Below are 18,869 nucleotides of genomic sequence, written 5' to 3' on the forward strand. Positions count from 1 at the left end.
GATCCTCTTCCTTATAATAAGACTATAGAGTATTTCAGGAATGTATTTAGAAAGTCAGGTTATTGTTCTAAAATCTGAGAAAAAATTTAGGAAACCTACCAGAGTTAATTAAGGATTATGGTTATATAAGCATATAATAGTAGTTTAATTGAGTTAATTAAGTGTTTAATAGAGTTAAGTAAGGATTATAGTTTTATAACTTTATAATAGTAGTTTACAAGGCTACAAATATATGAAAAATGTATAAAAAGCAAAAATCTTTTTCACATCACCCCAGTTTTCCCATCCTTCTTCAAGCAGGAAATTGAAAACACTCTCAGGAAAGCTCCTGATCTTTCCAGCAATGCCAGGCTTACCTTCATTGGGAAGTGTCCTTCGGAGCTGTGCCCAGGCTGCTCTGGAGCTGGGAGCAGCCCTGCCCCACCCAGCCCCTCTCAGCAGCAGCACCTGCCCTGCTCAGGGTGGCTCCTTCCCCCCACAGCTTCTCCTCAGCGCTGGGAGCAGCTCCTGGGCCGGCTGAGAGCTGTCCCTGGCAGGCAGCAGAGTCCCTGCCCCAGCACAGCGCCCTGGGCTGCAGGAGCCTGCTCTGCAGGACAGCCCTGGGCACCCCTGGCTGCACCCGCGGCTGCTCAGCCCTGCAGCAGAGCCTGGCAACAGGAGCTGCCCTGGGCTGTGCCTCGGCTGGGGCAGCAGGGAAAGCCAGCCCTGCCCTGGGGCCACATCCCTGCCCTGGAGCAGCTCTGAGAGTGCTCCTGAAAGCTCCTAAAAGCTGTGGGATGTGCCAGCTCCAGGAGATCCCTGCAGGAACTGCAGCTTCTCTTCCACAGCCAGAGAATGACTGTTTGAAACCCAGGATGATTTCTGCTCTAGTGAGCCCTGAGTGAGCTCTGCTCTGTGCTCCCAGCCCAGGCTGAGTTTAACCCCTCTGTGCCTCTGGGCTGTGCCCAGGTGGCTGCAGGCAGTGCCCCAGCCCTGCTGGGCTGGCAGAAGAGCTGCTCATCAAGAGAAATGTGCTTTTGAACCTCTTCTTGCTTACCAGGAGCTGCCTCTGTTCCAGGAGCCCAGCCCAGCTCAGCAGCCCAGACACAGCACAAGGACTTGAATGACCCTCTGGGGCTTTGTGCTCAGGCCCTGAACATCAGTCCCTCAGAGGCAGCTGAAGAATTCTCTCCAGGACTGCAAGTCAGAATCCAAATCCAAAGTTTCTTGGACTTTTAATGGGTCCCACTGAGGGACACAACTGAGAAAGTGTTCCCAGGCCCCAGGCAGAGCAGAGAACTGGAGGCAGGGATGACAGGTGGGGACAAAGAGAAGCCAAGTCTTGGTGGCCTGGGGCACAGCAGCAGGGTCTGTGCCACCAAGGGCTGGGAGGAGACACCTTGTCCTGAGGCCCTGGGGCCTCCTGGCACAGCCCCAGCCAGGCTGGGCACTGTCAGCCCCTTGTCCTGCCCTCAGCATCCCCCCCTAGCCCACATCCCAGTGGCCTCAAGGATCTGCTGGAAGGAGTCCCTGGGGAGCCGTGATCAGGAATGGCCCTGGGGGCTCCTGAATGCTCCCAGGGACTGCAGGATTTTCAAAGGACTTTGGGTTTGGCTTTTGCCTTGGAGTCTCTGAGAGGTTTGTGCAGTCATGGCCTCCAATTATCTGCTGTAATTAGTCCCTGGAGAGGCTTTGTCAGTAACAATACTCAGTGGGGCTCATTAATGCTTCAAGGTACTTCAGTTATTTTAAGCTACTTGGTGTATCCCTTTTGAACAAACTCTGTGAGAGGTTTGTGCAATCATGGCCCCAATTATCTGCTTTAATGAGTCCCCTGAGAGCTTTGTACTGACACTCAGTGGGGCTCATTAATACTTTGAGATACTCAAGGTTTGTTAAGGTACTTTGGATTTTCCTTTCCACACTGAGTCTCTGAGAGGTTTTTGTACCATCCTGGCCTCCAGTTCTGTGCTCCATGAGGAGCCTGTGTTGGGGATGGACCTCAGTGGGACCCTTTCATGCTTTGAGACACTTTGGGATTTTCTTCTGACTTTGACTCCTGGAAAGGTTTGTGCAATCTCCTCTCAGACCCTGAGGTACCAGGGCTCAGCTCCAAATGCACCACAGGGCTCATTAGGATCAAGCAAGCCCTGACAAACCATGGCTCTGTCTTGATTTCCCTCTGCTCTCATGGAGTTCATTAGGAATATTTCTGTAGTGGCTTTGCTTTGCTATGTTGAGATTACTTGGTGAATGCTTTAATTATTGTGGTAGGTTCAGTGTTGGCTAATTACCATTGCACTCACTAGAATATACTTAATAATTTCCTGCTGTGAGATAGGATTAGAGAAGGGCAAAGTAGGCTCAAAAACTTAAGAAATTATAAAGAAAGGTTTATCAATATTAACTAAAAGAAAGAGTAATAAGAATTCAGAACAGTTCTCTCCCTACAACATTTTCTTTCTTACTGAGAATGTAAGGAGACAAAACCTAAAATTTTCATCATTTTACCACCTCTAGAATAATCTTTCTTGCTTCTACTTAGGGAGAGGAGTCTCTCTTTAATTATATGGAGACTTCTCCGTAAGAAAACAGTTCTCTCATGGCTGTCACTTTCCATGAATAGCAACTGCCCAGAAAATCTGCAGTGGTGAAGTCCCTCCCATTTATTCCTCCACAGGGTTTCCCACAGCTGTGTTTATGGGCCATGACAGCTTATGTGGTATTAGTTTCAAGATGAGCTGTTAAAGAGCAAAGGTTCTCTTAATCTATTTCTAAAATCATCTTTGTCTCTGAGAACAGAGATCTTCTTCTCTTCATGAGGACCCAGGGTCTCATCACTCTGCTCTCTTTCTCTGTTCAAACTTCTCATAGGATCACAGCTACTTCAATATTTGCTTACTTTAGCATGGTGGCCTTTGCTGAACAAGTCGTCTCCCCATAGTTTTCAATGCATTATAGGGAAAAAGAGAGTCTGATGGATCAATTACATCCTTCTCCATAGCTTTACAAGAGGATTTCATCCCCAAGATCAAGGCATATCCTCATCCCTCTCATATGGGACGCAACTTCTCCTCACTGACCTCGGTGTCTTCATGTTGCTCCTCTGTGTGCCTGCACTTTGTGCATTTCTCTCACTCCAGGGAGGATGGAAGCACTGAAAGAGTTAATATCTCTCCCGGGGCCTGCAGATGGTTCCGTGACCCCGGCCGGGCTGGGTCCTTGCGGCCGGAGCTGTTTTACGATGGAGGTTTCTGCAGAGGCTGCACTGGGGCTGTGTCAGGATGGGCCGCGCTGGGGCAGGGCCAGGATCTCAGCAGCCAGGCCAGAACACAGCAGCAGCACGGCCGGGGCCCATGGCTTCTCCTCCCCCTGCCCGGGGCTTGTGGGTGAAGCCCAAGGGTGGCAGAATCTTGGCCGAGCCGGCCCAGCCCGGGGCTGCTCCTGGGGCCCGGCAGATCCTGGCTGGGCCCGGGCTGGCGGCGGGGCAGGGCTCGGCAGCGCCCAGGTGTTGGCAACCGCAGCCATGGCCCGGCCCGGCCTCGGCCCCGCGGCCTCCCCTGCCCTGCCCGGCAGCCGATGGGGCCTGGGGGGCTCCCTGGGAAGGGGCCCGGCCCCACGGCAGGAGCCGCCCGGCCTGGCCCGGCTGAGACGGGGGCTGGGCCAGCCTTGTTACCTCTCTGCTGGCCAGAAGGGAAAGAGACCCTCCCAGGCTTTCTTGTCTTTAACATGTGTCTTCACAGAGGCATGTACAGTTTCCTTAGTGGTTTAACAGATTGTCAATTCTCAAAGCTAATTACTGATTGTTTTTTTTGTCAGACATGGAGGAAACTGCTAGCACCTTCTCTTAGGACATGACTTCCGTGATGCAAAACCACCACAACAGCACAGAGCACAGAGCTCCTTTGTCCATATGTAGTAGTCATGTGCCAAAGGCCTCAAAACCCCACCTTTGGAGATGTCAGGGCCCTCTCCAAGGTGTTTTGAAATGAAAACATGCAGCTCTTCATCTAAGAAAATCACCAGAGGACAGGGCCAGCCTGACCTGTCTGTCCTGGCTACTTTTGTCTGGGAGCAATTCTTGGATATACAGAATTTGGGAGGCCAAATTCTAATTTTGGCCATGGCCTTTGGACATGAAAGCCAGTTTTTTTCCATAAGAAGGAAGCAACAGAGCCCCAGTGTTTCCCAGGTGGATGAGAGGTGACCACCAGAGGCCAAGGCCAGCCAGAGCTGGCAGGTTTTGTTCTGAGAGATGCCCTTGCATAGAGGAAATTTTTTAGGGAGAGTACCTATTTTGACAATGGGCACCTGAAAAGAGGGATGGTTCTTTTCCATAGCAAGGAAAGCATGGAGCTCCAGCACTCCAGGAGCTGATGAGAGGCAGCCCTTGACATCCCAAATCAGCCAGACCTGTCAGGTGGCACCTGGGAGGCCAAGCCAGCCAGACCTGCTCCATGTTCCCTCGGTTCCATGGGGCCCTACTGTGTCCCAATGGTCCCTTGCTTCCATAAGGCCCTGAAGTGTCCCAATGCCCCCTTGGTGACACAAGGCCTTGAAGGGTCAGAATGGTCTCCATGGTTCCATCAGGCCCCATAGAGTCATAATGGTCTCTGAGTTGCATGAAGCCCCGCTGTGTCACCATGGCCCCTTGGTTCCATGGGCTCCAGTGGTGCCACAATGATCCCCTTGGTTCCATGAGGTCCCCACAGTGTCCCAGGGATCTCCATGGCAAGGAAAGAACCCAGCCCCAGCGTTGCAGGGGCCGTCAACAGAGGCAAGGCCAGCCAGACTTGACAGTACTGGCAGATTTTGCCTGGGAGCAACCCTTGGATGTATGGAATTTTTGAGGTGGAATTCCAGTTTCAGACATGGACACCCAGAGAAGGATGGTTCTGTTCCATAGGAAGGAAAGCATGGAACTCCAGTGTTTCGGGGCAGATGAAAAGCAGCCATCAGAGGCCTAGGCCAGCTACACCTCTCTGTCCTGGTAGCTTTTGTCTGAAAGCAACCCTTGGATATAGGGAATTTGGGAGATGGAAGCCCAATTTTGGCCACTTCTGTGTAGGTAAGACAGATCATTCTTTTCCAAGGAAAGTACAGAGCCCATATGTTTCAAAGGCAGATGAGGAGAGAGATGGCTCCTGGAATGATAGTAATGATATCCTCAGGCCAGGTCTTATGAGCTCTTGGGGACCTATATTACACCAAAGATAGTTCAGCCACCTCAGATGGCATAAAATCAGCATGTCTTCAGTGGTAGTGTTGGAAACAGAAAAGTTTAAAAAAAAGATAAAATAACAAAGGTCTTTACAGAGAAAACCTACACCAGTGGCAAGAGGCTCTTGCTTCCGGTAAAAACCCCACAAAAGTGTTTAGTTCCTTTGTTCCACTTTTTCTAGTAAATTGTTTAGGAAGGACCTTTTTGCTTCTGTCGAGTTATCTATCCTTAAGTTTGAAGTAAGGTCCCCAAAGTCCTATGAGGTGTCTTTTTACCAAGGTGAGGAGAGAAACTTCTGGGCTTTTTCCCTTTTTAAGGAGACAAGGATAATTTGGTTACTCCGTCAACAGGGGGCACATTCCTACACTGGGAGGCCAAGCCCGCCAGACCTGTTTGTCCTGGCAGCTTTTATCATGGAGGAATCCTTGGTTATATTGAATTTGGGAGGAGGAATCTCGATTTTGACCATGGACAGCTTGAGCAGAAGGATGGTTCTTTTCCATTGGAACAAAAGCACCAGTGTTTCAAAAGCAGGTGAGAGGCAGCCCCCAAGAGGCCAAGGGCAGCCAGACCTGTCTGTCCTAGCAACTTTCATGGGGAGAAATCCTTGTATGTATGGAATTTTGGAGGTGGAATCCCAGTTTTGGCCATGGGCACCTGGTCAAGATGGATAGTTTTTTTCCTACAGGAAAGAGAAGTGCGAAGTCCAAGTGTTCTGGAAGAAGATGAGAGGGGCCACCTTCAGGCCAAGCCAGCGAGACCTGTCTCTCCTGGCACCTTTTGTCTAGGGGCTATCCTTGGCCATAGGGCGTTTTGGAGGTGGAATCTCAGTTTTGGCCATGGCTGCCTGGACAGGAAGAAGAGTTCTTTTCATTAGGAAGGAAAGTGCAGAGCCCCATTGTTTCAGAGGCAGATGAGTGCCAGCCCTCAGGAAGCCAGACTAGTCAGCCCTGGCAGTTTTTGTCTGGGAGTTATCCTTGGATATAGGAAATTCTGGAGGCAGATCCCCAATTTTGGCCATGTGTGCCTGGTTGAGATGGATGGTTTTATCCCATAAGAAAGAAAAGCACATGGTCCCAGTGTTTCAAAGGCTGATGAGAGGTGGCCCCCAGGTGGCCAAGGCAGCCAGAGCTGTCTCTCCTGGTGGATTTCATCTGGGAACAATTTTTGCATATAAGGAGATTTGGAGGAGGAATCCCAGCTTTGACAATGGGCCCCTGGAGGAGAAGGACATTTCTCTCCCATAGGAAGGAAAGCCCAGAGCCCCAGTGCTTCAGGGGCAGATGAGAAGCAGCCCTCAACATGCCAAGGTCAGCTGGACCTGTCAGGTGGTCCCCAGGAGGCCCAGCCAGCCAGACCTGTTCCCTGTTCCCTTGGTTTTGTGGGACCCCACAGTGTCACAATGGTTTCCTTGGTTCCACGAGGCCCCAGAGTGTCACAATGTTCCCCCTGCTTCTGCAGTGTCACAATGGCCCCGTGCTTCCATGAGACCTTGCAATGTCGCAATGGCTCTGTGGTTCCACAAAGCCCTGATGTGTCACCAGGGCCCCTCGGCTCCATGCACCCTCGCTGTGTCACAATGGCTCCTCTGTGACACTACAGGCTCCACAAGGTCACCATGGACCCTTGGTTCCTTGGGGCCCCTGAGTTTCACAAGGGAGACCTTCCTGGATTGCCAAACAGATTGCGTTATCTTTGCAATCTGTATGGCAGTTGTCTTCTGTTAAGTGAGCAGTTTTCCTTATCTCTTCCACACCCACTCCTCCCTCCAGGCAGACACCTGCTGATAACAGGCTACTGAATGGCACTGCATGACTGGTAAGAACTACAACATCCCATTGTGAGATGATCCGCCCAGAGGGGAGAGCCAAGCATTCCTACCAGATATAATATTAAAAATTCTGGAACACCAGCATGGCTTTCTCCACTGGATTTCCCAGAGGAACAGCAGCTGCCTCTTCCACTGGATCTTCAGAGGAAGACTACACCTTTCTAAAGGACCCCTGCTCCAGCAGAACCACACCTGACACTCCAGGAGGACTGCAGCCACCATTCCAATTGGACTGCTACCAACACCCTGACCAAGAGGGTGTCAGGTTGTGTTCTGACTCTGTCAGTGTTGTCTTGGTTTACTGCATTGTTTATTTCATCTTTTTATTTGTTTCCCTAATAAAGAACTGTTGTTCCTGCTCCCATATCTTTGCCTGAGAGCCCCTTAATTCCAAATTTATAACAATTCAGAGGAATGGGGTTTACATTTTAGATTTCAGGACAGGCTCCTACCTTCCTTGGCAGACACCGGTCTTTCCAAACCAAGACAGGGAGTGACATCAATCTTTGCTTAATAACTGGTTTTGCTTTAACACAGTTACTTTGAAATCACTTCCTAGTATATTATATATGATATGATATGATATGATATGATATGATATGATATGATATGATATGATATAATATAATATAATATAATATAATATAATATAATATAATATAATATAATATAATATAATATAATATAATATAATATAATATGAGTTACAGCTGTTATACCTAGGAGCAAATTTTTCTGATTAAGATAATATGGTTTAATCATTACCATAAGAGATAGTATATATTTATAGAAATAGCTCTGGTCTGCCGTCTTTAATCCCATGGGACAAAGTCTATAAAGGTTTCCTTCCACCTTTATAATTCTTTACATACAAAATCTTGAAAGTCTGGGACGGGGATTGGAAACAGCTACTCCAAAGCTCCTCTCACAAGAAGGATTTTAGAAAGCTTGGAGGTCCTTGCAGGTGTTTGGGGAACTGTGGGGGCTATTGGGGGTCCAATTTACTTCCCGATTAACAGAAGATAACTGCCCTGCCTCTGACAGGCAAATAGATGGCAAATAGAATACACACATTGTCTTTCAATCCAGAACAACAGGATTTCAAATTAATGTATTTGTATGAATGTAACATAACATTGCTGAAATCTAACAATAATGAAGTTTAACTTTGCTTAATCTTGTCAACCCTGAATTTGCATTAAGTTAAACATCATAGAATTAAAAATTAATATCCTTAAATGTTATACATACAAAAAAATTTAACTTATTCTGATGCTATTAAGGGAAATAAGGCACTGAAAAAGTTGAACAATCTGAGATTGAAATAACAGCATGAAGGATTTACTGGAGGGATTAAAAGGATGTGATAAGTATGTCAGGTTTTTATGTAATTTAGTTTTGAGAGAAACCCATGGAAGCTACAAATTTTAGGCAAGCATGAATTTACAAAGACTTTTTAAAGTGCAGTTTTATTGAAAGAAACAACAATGTGGAATTCGGCAAACTGCCCAGCAAACCAGCAGCTTCTTGAAATTGTATTTAGTGTGACTCCAGATGGTAAATTTACCAGCATTTCTGTTAAAGTGCCTCTGGCCAGTGCCGTGGTGGGGGGGCCTGGCGGAGCTGCGCCGGGGGCTCGGGGGAACCGCGCCAGGAGCAGCCGAGCCACGCACCCCAAACCGCCCGCGGCTCCCCTTCCTGCCCCAGAGCCTGTGAATGTGCCTCCGTGCCAGAGGGAAGGGGCAGGAGATCCCCCGTGCATCCCCAGCAGGACAGCATCAGCAGCGGGGTTGTCCTGCAGCCAGGGCCGTGCTGGGCTGGGAGATGGAGCAGGAGAGAGGGGGAAGGGGGCACTGACTTCCTCCTCACCTGCCTGAGTGTCTTGGGGCATCCTCCTCTTCCTTGCAGCCTTCTCCTCCATTGGGCCAATATTTGGGAATGGGAAATCCTGGTTTGGGGAAAAACAAGGGATGAGCACAGTGTGTCTGAAAGGCCTCTGCCCAAGTCCATCTCTAGAAGTCACCTGATATCAATAAAAACCTTCAAAAAGCAAAAGAGAATCAAAAAAAGCCACCAGGAGTGTCCCATTTCCATTCTCATCCCTCTGGGCTTCTGGTGGTCCCCTCTCTCATGGCTGCCAAGGATCCCAGAGCACCTGGGGATCCCCCCTCTCCAGGGTCCTGCTTAGGGATGCTGTGGGGTTTTGGGGTCCCAGGGTCCCTCTCTCCAGCCTCCCCCCAGTCCAGGCACTTGGGGCTCTCTCCTCTCCCCACCGCCCTGTCCTGGTTTAGGGCAAATTTGGGAGAAAACCTCCAAAAGGGGTTTCCTCTGGAAAGCAAATTCAAGCAGCCTCTTCCCCAATCAGTTTGGGAAAAGATTTCCTTGGAGAAAAGTGGAAAAACCCTGTTTATTTAACAGACAAAGCATTCACGAGCACAGCAAATGACCAATATTAAACAATAAAACCTCTTGCCGCTCCAAAAGAGATGACAAACTCAGAAAATCCCTCTGTGGGCTGTAGCTCTGCTCACTCAGTCTCTTATCAGTCTCTTCTCAGTTTCTCCAGCACTGGAAATGCCGTGGACCAGGCTCGGACCAATGGGCCACAGGTGGAGCTGCCAGTGCTCTTCTGGATGTTCAGAGCAGGTTTAAACAGCTCTAAAGTAAAAGAAAAACCACAGTCCAGGGCACTTATCTGCCTTAGAGAGGTAAAAACTAACTAAAACCAAAGGAGAGTCCTGTCCTGCTGTCTGTCTGTCCAGCAGCCAGAATATGGAGGAGTGCAGTTTCTTAAAAACCTTGCTCACTTCCTCCCTCCCTTCGGTCTCAGAACCTGCCTTAAAGGTGCAGAACTCATTTCTGGGCTACACAGAAGAAGAGGGTATGAGCATGATCCCAGGTTCAGCCCTTCTGGGGGTTTGGGGGTGTCTCTGTCCCTCTGACCTCAATGATGTTTGGGTGCAGTCACATCAGGGCTGAGAGGGACAGAGACCCCCCCCGGGCTCCCCAGGGATGAGAAGGTCAGAGAGACCCCCCAGCCCCAAGCACCCTCAGCGGTGAGAGGGACACAGAGCCCCTGGTCCCCAGCCCTGCACAAGCATTCCCTGAGGCCAGAGGGATGGAGACCCCCTGAGCATCCCCCAGGGCAAGGGGACAGAGACCCCTGAGCATCCCCTGGGCTGAGAGGGACAGAGACTGCCCTGAGCATCCCCTGGCACAGGAGTGACAGGGAGGGAAACTCCCCCAGGCATTCCCTGGAGTGAGAATGATGGAGACCCCCTGAGGAATGGCGTGGGGTGACAGGGACAGGAACAGCCCCCACAAGCCCCTCCCAAGCATCCCCCAGGGCAAAAGGCACAGAGACCTTGAGCATCCCCTGGGCACTGGACAAAATAAACTTGGCAGAAATCAAATTCAACTCTGCATAAACCACTTTCATGAATATTTGATTTTCCCACAAGTCGCATGTCATGAAAATGCAAACCAATCCCAAGCATTAATAAACTGGCAATAGAAGCAAGTGTGTGAAAATTCCAAGTTCCATCGGTTCCTGCACAGCTCCAGCTCAGCTGCTGGCAGGTTCCCATAAAAGAAAAGTGGAAATTCAGCCCAGTACAGATTATAAAAAGCAAGAGAAAGCTTTGTGTAACTATCACAAAGGTGACAGGGATGAAGAGAACAGTGATTCTCACATTTGGCAAAGCCCCTAAGCCTGTGAATTTGGGAGTGATTCAGGAAGTTAGCTACCTTAGCTGGGCTTCCTGTGGCACTTTAGCAGCCTTGTGTTCCTCACCTTGGGGTGAATGAACCTTGTCAGCTTCACTGGTAATATTTGTTCCCTTTTCTCCAGTGATTTGAACAAACTTTTCAAGGAAGAACAAGAAAATATTTTCTTTACACTGGCTACCCACAACAACCATTTTCTCCCATAACTCGCTTAGGGGAAGATGCGTCCAAGTTTCCAAGAGTTCCTCCCAAACGATCTATGACCTCCTCAGAGGAGGGAACCATGCTGTTGTCAAAGGCACTTGGGGTCAGACAACAGTGCCTAAACTCACTGTGCCAAAATAATGTCACAATCTGGTTAAGAAAATGGTTAGAGAGATGCTTCTGCCCCAATTAAGGTGCTACCAAGACCAAATCCAAAGTGGATTTTATTGAATAATAAGTGTGAGGTAGAGAGAGATGGAAAAAGAGAAAAAGAGAGAAAAGGGGTTAGGGCAAGGTAGTGACAGGAACAGAGACTTCCCCTGGGCCAGGGCAAGAGTGACATTGTCCCCTGTGTGTGTGGCCTTCCCGGAGTGGGGGTTTTATACCTGAGCCAGTTTGGGTAAGCAGAGGTGGCGTTACCCCCCAAGCAGGGATTACCCCACTGTTTCAGGTTACAGTGTAAGATGTAACCAAATGCATGTTTTCCATCATCATCTTTACAAACTGTTATAAACAGGCGGGGCAGTGTTCTTTATCTCTTCCATGACTCAGCCCTGATAACGCCCTCCAGGGGCTATCTTCTGTTAATGGGCCATTGAGTGTCCCTGCAGGACTGATAAAATTACATCATGCCATTGTGGGATGCTCCGCCCAGGGGGAGGAGCCACGCATTCCTACCTGGATATAAGATGAGGCTTGCAGCCCCAGGAGCACCTTGGCTACTGGATTCCCAGAGGACAAGAGCTCCATAAGCACCACTGGACCTTCAGAGGAAGACCAGACCCTTCTACAGGATCACTGCTTCGACAGAATCACGTTCATCACTGCAACAGGACTGCAGCCACCATTTAATGGGACTGCTACCAGCACCCTGACCAACAGGGTGCCAGGTTAGATCCTGACTCTGTCAGTTTAAGGCAGTGTATCATTGCCTCAATCTTAATTTTCTTAATTAATTGTAATTCTGGCCTAGAATCTCCCCCTGGTTTGCCTTTAAACCAGTACAAAACTCAATGTACTCATCTCTTGTTTTCCTCCCAGAACAGAATTTCCCATCCCAAAATCTTTCCCAGATGGAGGAGGAAGCTGTGAGGAAGATGAAGATGCCCTAGGACATGCAGGCAGGTAAGGAGGAAGTCACTGCCCTTTTCCCCCTTTCCTTTGCTCCATCTCCCAGCCCAGCATGGCCCCTGGCTGCAGGACAACACCACTGGCAATGCTTTCCTGCAAGGGATGAACTGGAGGGTTCTCCTACCCCTTCCCTCTGGCACGAAGGCAAATCCCATCCTCTTCTTGTCCGTCCTCCCCCAGACAAAGACCTGAGGATGGAGACCAGGGAGGACAAAACCCCATGGCACAACTTCGTAGCAGAGGCCATTTTGAGTGGCTCCACAGCACAGGAATACAACAGGGAAGAAAAGCCCCAGAGATCCCACAGGAGGAGGGGCTGCAAACCCAGCCCAGGGTGCTCTGAGGAGGAAAGACCCACCCTGAGCCAGGTGGGTGGACAGAGCTTCAGCCAAAGCTCGGAGCTGGTGGTCCATGAGCAGCTTCATGATGGGGACAAGCCCCACAAGTGCTTGGAGTGTGGGAAGAGCTTCAGGCAGAGCAGCACCCTGATCTGCCACCAGATGATCCACACGGGGGAATGACCGTACAGATGTGGGGAGTGTGGGAAGGGGTTCAGCTACAGATCCACCCTTGTGACTCACCAACGCATCCACTCCGGGGAGAGGCCCTACGAGTGCCCCACGTGTGGGAAGAGGTTTCAGGCCCGCTGCAATCTCCTCAGGCACCAAAGGATTCACACAGATGAGAGGCCCTTCTGCTGCCCTGACTGCGGGAAGGGCTTCAAGCGCAACTCCCACCTCATCAGGCACCGACGCATCCATACTGGGGAGAGGCCCTATGGGTACCCCACATGTGGGAAGAGCTTCACCCAGAGCTCTGACTTGACCAGCCAGGAGTCACTGGTAAGGGATGTCCTGCCAGTGCCCCAACTGCAGGGAGAGCTTTGTGCCCTGCTCCAGCTTCTTCCCCCATTGGAGGACCCATATTGGAAAGAGCCCTGGAGATCTGTGTTCCCTGTGATCCATGCTGGGAAGACACCTGTCCCTCCTCCTGCCCCTGCCAATGACATGATGGGGGATCAAAGACCATGAGGGTCTGGCCAGGGCCATGTCATTACCTTCACTCTCACCTCTAGTCATTGCCAGGGGCAGGAAAAGGACTCTTTCCCTGAGGAGAAGGGTGTCCTTTCCAGGCAGGAGGAAATTGTGGCCGGGAAGAGACAGTTGCATTGTAGTTTTCCCTTTTGCATATCCCTTCTGTGATCAATATTGTTTTTGTTTCTGTTTGTTTCTTATCTCATTGCTGTTCCAAATAAATTGTTCTTATCCCAGCCAGGGATGTTTGCCTTTTGTTCTTTCCATGGGATTCGGGAGGGCAGCGAGTGCCAGTGTGGTTTTAGCGGGAGCAGGAAATTGGAGAATCCCATTCCTAAACCTCAGGCTGTGGAGACCGAGCATCCCAGCTGGTCCCAGCCCCGGTGGACCTGGCAACATCCTTGGGAGTGGGGGAGAATCCCATTCCTAAACCCCGGTCCATGGAAACCAAGCATCCCAGCAGGTCCCAGCCTGGTGGCCATGGCAACAGCCTTGGGAGCGGGTCCCTGGCTGGGGCTGTGGGAACCTCTTCCCTCTGGTGCCCAGGGACAGGACTGGAGGGAACGGCTGCAGCTGAGTCGGGGCAGGCTCAGGTTGGATCTCAGGAAAAGGTTTTTGCCCAGAGGCTGCTGGGGCAGTGCCCAGGCTCCCCAGGGAAGGCTCCCAGCTCCAGGGCTCTCTGAGCTCCAGCAGCGTTTGGCCAGCGCTGCCAGGCCCAGGCTGGCATTGTTGGGGTGTCCTGTGCAGGGCCAGCAGTTGGACTCCAGGATCCTGATGGGTCCCTGCCAGCTCAGCCAATTCTGTGGATCTGGGATCCCATGACCCTGGGGATGGGGCAGTAGTATCGTGCTTTTTGGTTTATTTGTAGGTGTGAGAGTCTGTCTGAAACTTCCCTCAATTTTTGCCTCTCGATCGTCATGAAAGCCAAGACCACCGGGGAAAGGAAAAGATCCTGTTCTGAAAATCCAGGTCTGTCTGGTCCAGCAAGCCAGATTATTGCCTACGGGTGTGTTTGCTCAACTCATGGAACACTGCACCCAAGAAGGGGCAGTGTGCTCTCCTTCGCCTGCATCACCTAGCAACGCTAGTGCTGGAATTTCTCCACCCTTCTGACTTGGCTGGACTTTCTCTCTGGAAGGACCTTCCCGGAGGTCACCACAAAAGGACCCTCCACTCACCGTACATCAACCACCGTGACAGATGGACTGAGATGGGAGAAGGTTCTCCCCTCAAGGACTGAGACGTGCGACCCCTACATGGAAAAGCTCCCCTCTTCTCCCCAAAAGGACTAAGACTGAAATCCCTACCGTAGGGTGAGGGAAGGCGTGCGTGGGGACCAAAGCAAGTTTTGCAAGCGACCACTGGACCGAGAAGACAATGGTTCCTGCCTACAACGTCTGCTGCTGATGACACCTGTTCCTGATGGACTACTGATGGACTCCTTGTACCCTTTATCAATAGACTATTTTGAAATGTGTCCACTTCCCCCATTTCAAAAGGACTATAAAAAAGGTTAGAGCTGACTGATACCTTGGAGATCTCCCCTGACATGAAGATGACAGGCTCTTTGTCGACCGGACTTCGAGGGACTTTGTCATCCGCACGTCTGGTAGCTATATACCTCCTTGTCCTCCCTCTCTTCTTTTTCTTTTCCTTATTCTTTCCCCTTTCTTCATTCCCCTTCTCTCTAACGCATCTTTGCTATGGCTACACAATAAAAGTATCTCTGTTGTGATTTTACTGCAAATGCCCTTGTCGTGCCAGTTTTTGCACCCTGAGATCAATGAAAAAGAACCTTCACGAATCACGTCCTTAGGACGGATCGAGTCACCAGGGCCGGCCCGAGGGCCGAGCGGGGATCGAGAGCCCCAAAGCCGAGGGGCTCCTGGGGGTGCCCAGCTCCTGCCGCCCCCAGCCCAAAAGAGATGCTGGCCAATCAGAGCGCGCGGCGCTGGTGCCAATCCAGTTGCCGGGCGGGAGCTCGGCGCTTGGGCCCCGCCCGGCGATGTGCAGCCAATCAGCGCCCGGCGCGGCTGTGACTCATCGGTTGCCGGGCAGAGCCGCAGCGCCCAGCGCTCCCCGGCAGCGGAATTTGGGGAGGGGGGAGGTGACCCTGGGCATGGGGATGGGGCGTGCGGGGGCAGCCGGGGCCGCACTGGTGGCACTGGTGGTGCTGGCAGCGCCCCCGGCCGCGGGGGGAGCGGGGGGCGCGGGGAGAAGGGGGGCGGGACCCCAAATTAAACCAAAGGGGGGTCGGGACCCCCAAACGGAGCAGGAGGGGCTGGAACCCCCAAACCCAAACACGGGGGAGGGGATTGGGGATGGGGGGAACGATGGGGAAGGGGCGGGAGAGCGGGGGAAAGAGGGGGATGGGAGCCCCAAACAGGATGAAACCAACTTGATGTGGCCGCCTTTAGACGTGGATGAAGCCAAAGGCAGCCAAAGGCAGCCAATGCTTTTCCAGCCCGTCTGATCCCAGTGTGTGCAACCCCGGTGTGTGCAACCCCAGCGTGTGCAACCCCGGCGTGTGCAACCCCAGCGTGTGCAACCCCAGCGTGTGCAACCCCAGTGTGTGCAACCCCGGTGTGTGCAACTCCAGCCTGTGCCATCCCAATCCATATGATCCCAGTCCATGGGATCCCATTCCATGTTCGATCCCAGTTTGTCTGGTCCTGCACACACACCCAGCATCTGGAATCCCATTTCCCAGCAAGGAAAACATTTTCCTGTCCTCAAACATCCTTCCTATACTCTCAAGAAATGATAATAATATAAGAAATCAAGAAATTATAATTAAAATGAAATCAATTATAATAAAAATGAAATATAATATTTTTGACACTTACTTAAATAACTCCAATAATGAGTCAACCTAAAACAACAACTATTAGTATACCATTATCCAGAAATATAAATAAACAAATTGAATACCAGGAAATACCTGTTGAAAGTTTTAACTCAATAACTAATATATTTTAGATAAAACTAACATACAATCTAACACACCTTAGTAAAATAATTCATATTGTAAATATACTAAACACAAAACCAAGCACCACTAGAATTTCTCCTACATTTTAACCAAACAATTAAACTTTAATAACACCCTTAAGTACTTTCAAATTATTTTTTAAAATTAAATTGTAGTGCTGTTATTTGGATATTGGTTTTTGGACTGTTTGGGTTAGATGATTTGAAAAATGGGATTTTAATAGCAAATTAAACAGCTGAGAAGGTGGCACTCTGCAAACAGAACTGACTGAAAATGAATGGGACAGAAATCAGTAACTCTGAAAGTTTTATTTGCTGTCAAATACATCCCACCCAGCCAGCCCCACACAATCCCCATCCCACCGCTCCCAATTGGGATCCCACTGCTCCCAATCCCCTTCCAACCCCATCTCACCCTCGTGGCTGTGGAAGTGAGTGAGGTTGGCATGGGATTGAGTTTTTTTGAGGAGGGACTGAGCCTTTATGGGTTAAAATTCAGTTGTTTTCAGTGGGATTTGAGTGGTTTTGAGGTGACAGATCCATCCCTTTTGGCTTTTGAAGGGCAAAGAGAGGAAGAACAGAAAAAAATTAAAGCCAAACCAAAAGGACAAGCAGGCAGGTGTGTTCCCAACAGGGATCACAGGGAATGTGGGTCACCAGGGCTGTGCCCAGCGTGGCTCCTGCAGTGGGGGATGGAGCTGGAGCAGCGCACGAAGCTCTTCCCGCACTCGGGGCACTCGCAGGGCTTCCCTCACCGGTGCCTCCGTTGGTGTCGGGTCAAGTGAGAGCTGCTGGAGAAGCTCTTCCCACACTGGGGACACTCGTAGGGCCTCTCCCCAGTGTGGATGCGCCGGTGCCTGACGAGGGTGGAGTTGTCCTTGAATCCCTTCCCGCAGTCGGGGCAGCAGAAGGGCCTCTCCTCTGTGTGACACTGATAGTGACGGAAAAGATGGGAGCGGATCCGAAACCCCTTCCCACACCTGGAACACTCGTAGGGCCTCTCCCCAGAGTGGATCTTTTGGTGCATGATCAGGTTGGAATGCTGACTGAAGCTCTTCCCACACTCCCCACACTCGTAGGGCCGTTCCCCAGTGTGGGTCCTCTGGTGCTGGATCAGGTGGGAGCTCCGGCTGAAGCTCTTCCCACATTCCTCACACTCGTGGGGCCTCTCCCCAGTGTGGATGCGCCGGTGCCTGACAAGACTGCAGTTGTGCCTGAAGCCCTGCCCGCAGTCGGGGCAGCGGAAGGGCCTCTCCTCTGTGTGCGTGCGCTGGTGCCTGAGGAGATTTGAGCTGCTCTGAAACCTCTTCCTGCACTGATCACACTCGTAGGGCCGTTCTCCAGTGTGGCTCCTCTGGTGGATGATCAGGTGGGAGCTCCACCTGAAGCTCTTCCCACACTCCTCGCACTTGTGGGGCTTCTCCCCATAAGGAACCTCCTCAAGGACCACCAGCTCTGAGCTCTGGCTCCATCTCCGGCCGCCTTCCCAGCCCAGGCTGGCTCTTTCCCCCTCAGATCCCCGCCATCTGCGTTTGCAGCCCCTCCTCGTGAGGCATCTCCAGGGCTTTTCCTCCCCGTTGGGTTCCTGCGCCGTGGAGCTGCTCAAAACGGCCTCTGCCACGAGGTTCTGCCGCGGGGATTTGTCCTCCCTGCTCTCCATCCTCAGCTCCTGCTCTGGGGGAGGAAGGACAAGGACAGGATGGCATTTGCCTCCGGGCCACAGGCAAGGGCAAGGAGATGCCCCCAGGCTGTCCTGCAGCCGGGGCCCTGCTGGGCTGGGAGATGGAGCAGGAGAGAGGGGGAAAGGGGCACTGACTTCCTCCTCCCCTGCCTCAGTGTTCAGGGACATCTTCCTCTTCCTCACAGCCTCACAAGAACTGGCAATGAGAAATCCTGGCTTGGGGAAAACTAGGGATGAGCACATTGACTTTCAAGGTCTTTCTGCCCAAGTCCATCTCTACAAGTCACCGGCCATCGCGGCTCCAGAAAAACCTCCCAAACACCAAGATTCAGCCTTGAAAAAGCCTCCCAGGAATTCCCTGTACCTGGACCCTCCCCTCTGCTGTTCAGGGTTCCCCCTGTCCCAGCTGCTGGGGTCACGCTTGCATTGGGGGTCCCCCTTCTCCTCGGTGCCCGCCCTCCCCAGCCTGCTGGCAGTCCCAGCAATCCCAAAAGCTGCCCCCTCTTCGCTCTGCCCATTCAGGGATGCCGGGGCTTTTTGGGCTCCCTTCTGGGCTCCCTTCTCCCCTCATGCTCTGCTCCGGGCTGCAGGGGCTCCAAGGAGTCCCCCCTGCCCCTCTCCAGCCTCTGCAGGCTCCCGCCCATGGCGGCGCTCCCCCCTCTCTGGGCTCCCCACTTTGGGCTCCTGGGGGACACAGGGCTCTGCTCCTCCAGGCTGCCTCTGCCGCCAGCCGCCACTGCCACCCCCCGATGTCCCCCCGAGGGGCCTTTTCCGCTCAGCCTTGCACTTCTTCATTCTCCAAACATCCCCCCAAATAACCCAACCCAGGCACCCCCCAGAATATTTGGGCTGAGCTCCACATCCCTGGGCACCTCCAGAGTTCCCGTGTGCCTGGCCCTGGGACGACCTGGAACACCTTGGACCCCCATTCCAGCCTTTCCCTGCCCCCAGGCCCATCCTTCTGCAAAAACCAGAGATGCCCTGAACTCCCCCTTCTGGAATATCCAGGGTGTCCCTATGCCATGTCCCATCTTTTTTGGGAAACCCTGGACCCCCCTTTCCTGGGCTCCA

At 51.5% G+C, this 18,869-nt stretch overlaps 1 protein-coding gene and 1 long non-coding RNA gene across 3 annotated transcripts in view; one reads left to right on the top strand and one right to left on the bottom strand.

Annotated features, from left to right (window-relative positions):
- The first annotated feature begins 3,646 nt into the window (after window positions 1–3,646).
- Window positions 3,647–7,397, top strand: LOC135292746 (uncharacterized). Of its 2 annotated transcripts, none has more exons than XR_010354912.1 (2): window positions 3,647–6,812; window positions 6,973–7,397. It is a non-coding gene; the product is annotated as an uncharacterized LOC135292746 (long non-coding RNA). The 2 variants fall into 2 exon arrangements; XR_010354913.1 differs by having other exon boundaries at window positions 3,647–5,734.
- An 8,501-nt stretch (window positions 7,398–15,898) lies between these two features.
- Window positions 15,899–18,869, bottom strand: part of LOC135292633 (zinc finger protein 883-like) — a 118,591-nt gene continuing 115,620 nt past the window's right edge. The window contains 1 exon segment of the mRNA XM_064406770.1: window positions 15,899–17,537. Coding sequence (XP_064262840.1) covers window positions 16,755–17,537 — 783 coding nt within the window. The 3' untranslated portion in view covers window positions 15,899–16,754.

This window comes from Passer domesticus, unplaced genomic scaffold, assembly GCF_036417665.1.
Source record: "Passer domesticus isolate bPasDom1 unplaced genomic scaffold, bPasDom1.hap1 HAP1_SCAFFOLD_44, whole genome shotgun sequence".
NCBI lineage: Eukaryota > Metazoa > Chordata > Aves > Passeriformes > Passeridae > Passer > Passer domesticus.